This window comes from Chrysochloris asiatica, unplaced genomic scaffold (assembly GCF_000296735.1).
Source record: "Chrysochloris asiatica unplaced genomic scaffold, ChrAsi1.0 scaffold00075, whole genome shotgun sequence".
Lineage (NCBI taxonomy): Eukaryota > Metazoa > Chordata > Mammalia > Afrosoricida > Chrysochloridae > Chrysochloris > Chrysochloris asiatica.
In genome coordinates this window covers 5,332,711-5,339,931 of record NW_006408593.1, presented here as the reverse complement: position 1 = coordinate 5,339,931, position 7,221 = coordinate 5,332,711, and the positions used below count along the sequence as shown (strand labels likewise).

Here is a 7,221-nt window from a genome sequence, read left to right as displayed (position 1 = left end):
CCATATGGTTTCCAAGCCTGTAAATTTTATAAAATCAGACTGCCACATTTTTCTCCCATTGAGTGGCTGGTGGGTTCAAGCTGCTGACTTTTGGTTGGCTTGTTGTTAAGTGCCGCCGATTCAGTTCCAATTCATGGTGACTCTGTCTAGGGTTTCTGAGGAGCAGCTGATGGCTTTGAACTGTCTGCATTGTGGTGCAACCTAACAGAGTGGTCCAGTGCATTACCCTGCAGCATCACACCAGTGCCACACTAGTTGCAGCCAGCACTTTCATCTCTGTGGCACTAGGGATTCTTCAAACTTGAATGTTTTGTTAAGGGCCATCAAATTTGTTCTGACTCAGAGAGAACTTGTCTTGGGTTTCCAAGGAGTAGCGTTGAACCACCAACCTTGTGGTTGGCAATTCAGTGCTTGTAATACAGCACCACCCCAGGATCTATATTTCTTTACTTCTAATTCAGAACACTCTCCAATTCAATACACTGTCTCCCTTTCCTGGTCATTCTGGGATTCTTCTTTGGGAATTAGTTTATCATGAAAAGGCAAACCTAAAATGTTCCCCCCATTCATTTCCTACACTATTCATATTTGCTGTCTGTTGATACCAGCCACAATTACTTATCACTACCAGGGAGTCATTACCTACACAGGGTCTGTGGTGGCGGTGCTGGTTCTGCTGTTGAGTCAATTCCAACTTATAGTGACCCTGGAATATAGGGTGTCCTAAGCTGTAAATCCATATGGGAACAGAAAGCCTCATCTTTGTCCTGAGGAACCACCGGTGTATTAGAACTGTTGACTTTGTGGGTAGCAGTCAAACATGTAACTCTGTGGTTAGGTCTGTGGTAGGGATCTCAAAGAAGAATCAAATGTGGGGATTCTTCTGGTGATTTAAAATACTTCAAAGGCTTCTAGACCCAGATCCTTCTGAAATTAAGTTTCGCTTGTTATTTATGGGTATCTTGTTTTCCTGTGAGCATCTTTTGTGTTGAAAATTAGACTATAGAGCCAGTTCCAGCAGATGCACTGTATATGGAAAGAAGCTTGTGTCTAAATAGGCTACTTTTTCAAGTTTTAATTGGCCTAATTACTTCATGTTTGTGAAGTGCTTTGAAGAGGAAAGGTGCTATATTAGTGTTGCGTGTTATTATTTTAGTTCCCCCAACGGCATTTGCTGGTTCCTTAAATTGCCTCACTTGAAGTGACCCAATAATCAAATTGCCAAGGAAGGCTTCTTCTGTTTCTTGTTTTTAATTTTCCTGTTGTCTTTTTCTTTTTATAAGGTATCATTATTCAAACTTAAGGAAAGTTGGGAGACTAATGACTTAGATCACATTCTTCTCTTTGGGCTGATTTGGTTTTCCTAGTGTCTTTTCTGGAGGTGAGGTTGAATTAGGCTTTTACTCTCTGCCTATGTCCTAGATTCTATCTTTGTAAGTGATATGAATCCCTGGCTCCTCAGAGGCCTCACTCTACCACTAAAATCCTATGTTGGGAGCCTCCCTAAACCTTGGACCTGATGGAGAACCGAGACAGCATTGCACCCCCTAGTGGTGTGAACAGGAAAAACAGACATACCCTTGCATTTCATCACATTCTTGGAGTTCTGGTGGCATAGTGGATTCCGGTGGACATAGTGGTGACATAGTTGGACTGCTAACTTCAAGGTCACTTGTTTGAATCCACCAGTCGCTCTGTGGGGGAAAAATGAGGATTTTTGGTCCCATAAAGATATATAGCCTTGGAAATCCAATACAGGATGGCTATGGATCTGACTTGACTCGATAACACATAACCACCACCAACCTGCAGCCTCCACCTCTCAGTAAGGTCAAAACAACTCCAGGGAGGCATTTGTGTGTGTGTGTGTGTGTGTGTGTGTGTGTGTGTTGTCTGTGAAGACAAAATCCTTGAGAGCTATAGGCTAGGCAGTTCCTGGATTACCAATGAGATCATGTCCTAAGTCTATCGACTTTATAGGCAAGACAGAAGAGTTTTACTTAGCTATACTTCAGTGCAAGAAAAGACCCAAAACCTTTTCAATGATTTAGAAACTGTATATGCAGCAAGTGAAGGCGATTGTGATAAAGACTTTGTTGCAAGGAGGAGTTGGTTCAGGAGTCCTGGTGTGGTGCTGTGGGTTAATGTGCTGGACTGCAAAGTCAGTTGGAACTGCAAGATTGGTGGTTCAAGTTCACCAGCCTCTCCTCAGAAACCCTATACAGAGTCACTGTGGGTCGGAACTAACTCAGTGGCACTTAACAACATCAGCAACAAGGGGTGGGTTAATTCATTCCAAAGTAAGGGCAAGCTTACTTACCATTAAAGGTCAAGTTGTCATTGTTGTTGTTGTTAAGTGCCACCAAGTTGGTGGTGTATAGTGTTTCCAAGTTTCCAAGGAGTGGCTGTTGAGTTTGAACTGCCAACCTTGTGGTTCACACCGATCTTGCCATCCCAGTACTCCAAAGGACAAATAGGAGTTGCAATAAGTCAGGTATTTGAAGGGATGGGCTGTGTTGATTCTTTTGTGATACCAGTCTTGTTTTTCTAATAATAACACAGAAACTTCCTTTCTATACCTGTGATAAGGTAAAGACATAAGTAGTTATTTGAGGAAAGAATCTTCATTCTCAAAGAAGATGAGAAAAGAGCTTGTCTTTAGGATGGGAAAAAGAGTCTTGCCTATTCTTTTGCCCCAAAGCTATATTTGGCACAAATTTAGAAATATAGGAAATCAAATTCAAGTTGATTCCAACTTACAGCAACCATGTGTAGGGCTTCCAGCTACTGCTGAGCTTGAACTGTCGACTTTACAGTTCAAACCGACCTTGCAGTGCAGCGCTTTAACCCACAGCGCTACACCAGGACTTCAACATAGTAAACTACACACATTTTTTAAAAAGCATCACGCCCTGAGAGTTTTCTGTGTTCTAAACACTGTGCTAGGTATTATTTGTGCATTCCTTACAGTTCTCACACTGGCTGTTTTTCAGGTGAGAATGTAGCAAGTCAGACAAGATAGACATTTGCCTAAATCACATAAGAAGAAAGTGAAACTGCCGGAATTGGAACCCAGACATTTCTAACTGCACAACTCTAAACCAATCTTTTTCCAGAATGGCTCCAGTGTGGTTTCTCATTTGACCACAATAGAATCTGAGGGATGAAATCATCAAGGAGGGAGGTCCTGGGAGGAGCTAGAGGAACAGGAAGAAGGGGACAGTTAAAGGCAAATTGTATAGCTCTGTACAGAATCTTGTGTCTCTTTGAGAGTTAGGTGTTTTGATAATTAGTTACCTGTATCATCTTCCAATCTATGGTTCTTTTCCCTCTGAGTATTTGAGGAATTTCCCTAATACCTCAGAAACCTAGGACTATAGGTACATAGATTGAATTTGTAAAATAAAACAGTGCCTTTTTTCCCCCCTCTCTCAGGTCTAGTTCAAGAAGACCAGGTGACTTTAGATAACTCTGTGATACGAATAAGTAACATACATGACTTTTGTTGATTTGTGAGAAAGTAACAATGGATATTTAATAGTAAAATGAAGAGAGGAAAGACTGGGATACTTTCATTGCATTTTGATTTCTTTTATCAATTAACTACTCATTCCAAGGTGGCAGATAATCTAAGCTTGCATTCTTTGATTTATACATGATATTTCATTGAAACGTTTCATTCAAATCAGGTTTTTAAAATGGAATCTTATTCTCACATAGATTTAATTTTATTTTTGTTGTTAGAACAACTCAGCAAAATTAAATTCCAGTTTATTGTTGGACAACATTGTTTCACACATACATCAAACAGGCCAAAAAAATAAGCAGCGACTTCATAGACAAAAAAAAAAAAAAGGAAAAGAAACTTTATCTTCGGCCTTTTTTAACCATCTCATACAAACCAACTACTTACAGTACAGCTAAGTACATACACAAAAAAAGTTACTGGAATGCTCGGAATAAGATTGTAATTTTTTTGTTGTTATTTTTGCTTTTTTTACAAGGTTTTTTTTCTCCTTTGAGATTATAATGAACATGGGTACACCACAAATAAAGTCAGAATTAGGACAGAGAACGCTCCAAAGGCTGGTTTGGTCATCTGAGATCATTCAAAATATAAATTTTCCTTTTTAAAGTACTTTTAAAACAAAAAGCAGGGCCTTGGAAGTTTTGGTTCTTTTTTCTCCCCTGTTGCAAATTCACGTTGTAATTTTGGTTGGGTGGTGGTGAGCGCGTGTTATCTGCGGGTAGCGCTGCCCAAAGTGGGCAGGTGGGACTCTCTACTCGAAGATGACCATGTTTAGATTCTGAGATGGGTGAATAGCTCACGGTGGCCTTTTTAAATTTAACCCTTCCTTTTTTGCTGCCTCGTCATCTCCAGCAGTCTTCTGCTTCTTGGCATCAACATCCTCATCATCATCATCTTCAGCTGCCCGTTTTCCCGTAGCTGCCTCGGCCTCTTCATCTTCATCTCCATCTTCTTCCTCACCATCACCTTCTTCCTCTTCCTCCTTAAACTCCCCACCTTCTTCCTCTTCATCTACCTCATTGTCAGCCTTCTGTTCCCCATTTTCCTCGTTAGCGTTCCCATTAGTGGGTGCGTCTCTTCCATTTTCTGTTGCCTCCACAACCTCCTTCTTAGCCTTTAAGTCCACGTGCCCCCTTTCATTCCCACCTGCGTGGCCCCAGAGTAGTGTCACCCTAGTCACCCCGTAACTTTTCCCACCAGCACTGCTGAACGCGGCCAGACACCAGGAAACCACATGGGGCCAATGTCTCGGGAGCCTGTCAGGACCGATTGCGGGGTCTAGATATAGTTTTAATTCTGACTTTCCCCTTCAAAATCAATGTTTCTTATTTAAGGTTGATCTCCAAATGAGACGCTCAAATATCTGTGATGTGTAAACAAGTGTTTATAAATCATATGGAGTCTGGGTGTGATACTGTAGGATAAGCATTGGACTGCTAACTGCAAGGTCGGCTATTCAAAGCCAGAAGCTGCTTCTCGGGAACTCTATAGAGGGTGGCTATGAGTCAAAACCAACTTGACAGCACTTAGCAAGAACGATAGCACAAATAAAATATTTCATTGGCAAAATTAGTCAAACTCGCCTGATTTGTTGGCACACATATTTCATCATTAGTATGTGAACTTTCTATTGCATTTTCTCAGGAGGCACCTAATTTCTGGTTGAATCTCCTTTAAGGCTTTGAAGATTTATCATTGAGTTCAGAGGTCTTTAGCAAGGTTCATAAATTAGAATATTCCATGAGCCATTCACCTAATGGTCATTGTCTAAATCACTTAGTACTCTAGGGGCGTCCATCTAGTTCATTCCAACTTCTGGTGACCCCATATATTATATATTGAACCACCTCCTGGTGAACACAAACTTCCCAACCTTTTGGCTAGCAGACAAATGTAGTAACCATTTGGACCATCTGGACACTCTCATTTCTTTAGGGATTATAAAGATAATTTTTTTTTTTCAGTTCTATTAATCACATGTTGTTAAGTGCCCTTCAGTTGGTTCTGACTCATAACGACCCTGTATACAGTTTCCAGGGAGCAGTTTGTGGATATGAACCACCAAACTTGTGATTCCAACCAACATTGCAGTTAATTACTTATCCTGCAGCACCCAAATTGGCATTACTTTATAAAGAACTCTTGCACAAAGAAAAGCCATGTTTAGAACTGAGAAGGACAGATAGATATAGATAGATATAGATGTCGATTCTCATCATTCATTGTATTTAGGTTTTATAAAGTCTCTGCTGGCACTGAGTTAATAGAAATAGTTTCAGGCATCAGTCTACTCAATTTTTCCTCTACTGTGAGCCTGTCTGTGTCCACAAATGACCACAAAAGTGATGAGAGTATTGATTTGGGGATTACAGATAAATTTTTGTGAGTAGGCAAGCTCATAAATAGAAAATCCCCCAATAATGAGGATCAACTGTCAAAAATTCTGTTAATTTTACTTATAAAGATGAAAATGAGTGCTAAAATGATTTTAGCAAGAATTGTGATGACATATGTAAAGTCACAGATGACTGCTGTTTGGCTTGGACAAGAATCCTAATATACCAATGCACTTCTTTCATGGCCACGAGACCAGGTGGTACACCAGTGCTTATTTAGTTGATAACTGGAAGGAAGGCAGTTTGAAGCCATGCAGAGAATCCACAGTAGACTGGTTTTGTGATCTGCGTTCATATAGGTTTTAGCTTAGAAAACCCTACTCTACTATGCTACATGGAGTCGATATGAGTTGAAATTAACGTGGTACACCTTACAATAACAGATCCGTAAGAGGTGTACCCTAACCTAGACCAGGCATCTCCAACTGCACTGTCTACATGGACCAGACAGGGTTGGAATGAGCATCCCAGGGTCGTGTCAAACACTGGGAGAAACGGTGAAGAACCTGTGGCCATATTCATGTCCTTGAGAAAGAATTTAAGTTCCCCAAATTTACAACACTCGGCTAAGTAGAAAATACAAATGATTGAGAGCATTTTTTAAATAGATGATTTAGATTATTTTGTCAGACTGTGCAAATTCACATAACTCTAGTCATGAAGCATATGCTGAAATAAAAACACACAAATTGCTAAATAACCCATTTTACTTGGATCCATAATCAATATTATGGAAGTAGCAATCAAGAAATCAAAGGATATATTGCATTAAGCAAATATGCTGCAAATGACCTCTTCAAAATGTTTAAGTGCAAAGATGCCAGTTTGAGGACTAAGGAACACCTGACCCAAGGCTTGGTATTTTAATTCATCTCACACGTATGAGCAAGTTGAACAGTGAATAAGGAAGACCACACACACACACACACACACAGAATGCATTTGAATTATTGTGTTGGAGAATATTGAAAGTACCATGGAGTGTAAGAAGAAGAAACAAATCTGTCCTGGAGGAATTATAGCCAGAATGCTTCTCAGAAGTTAGGATGCCAAAACTTCATCCCTTGTACTTTGGACAAGTTGTCAGTAAGGACCACTACATACAGGACATCATACTTGGTAAAGTAAAGGGTCAACAAGACGGATTGCTACAATATCAGCAACAATAAACACACACATACTCATTGTGAGGAGTGTGCAGAACCAGGCAGTATTTCATTCTGTTGTGCACAGACTCGCTGATTTGGAGCTGACTCAAAGGAGCTCTGGTAGCGTAGTGGTTACGAATCGGGCTGC

The 7,221-nt window shown here is 40.3% G+C and overlaps 1 protein-coding gene across 1 annotated transcript; it reads right to left on the bottom strand.

Moving 5' to 3' along the window:
- Positions 1 to 4,325: 4,325 nt before the first annotated feature.
- On the bottom strand, positions 4,326 to 5,690 carry LOC102826761 (prothymosin alpha-like). The gene is made up of 2 exons (XM_006865122.1): positions 5,629 to 5,690; positions 4,326 to 4,836 (listed from the first exon to the last, which is right to left on the bottom strand). The coding sequence occupies exons 1-2, from the start codon at positions 5,688 to 5,690 to the stop codon at positions 4,326 to 4,328; spliced, it is 573 nt and encodes a 190-aa protein (XP_006865184.1).
- Between the last annotated feature and the right edge of the window lie 1,531 nt (positions 5,691 to 7,221).

What these genes read in the sequence shown, in the direction of transcription:
- LOC102826761 (XM_006865122.1), bottom strand. Translation starts at nt 5,690, where the DNA reads ATGGCTTTTCTTTGTGCAAGAGTTCTTTATAAAGTAATGCCAATTTGG. An exon ending in ATTTGGGTGCTGCAGGATAA is followed by an intron (nt 4,837 to 5,628) that starts GTAATTAACTGC and finishes TTGATTTTGAAG; the next exon opens with GGGAAAGTCAGAATTAAAAC.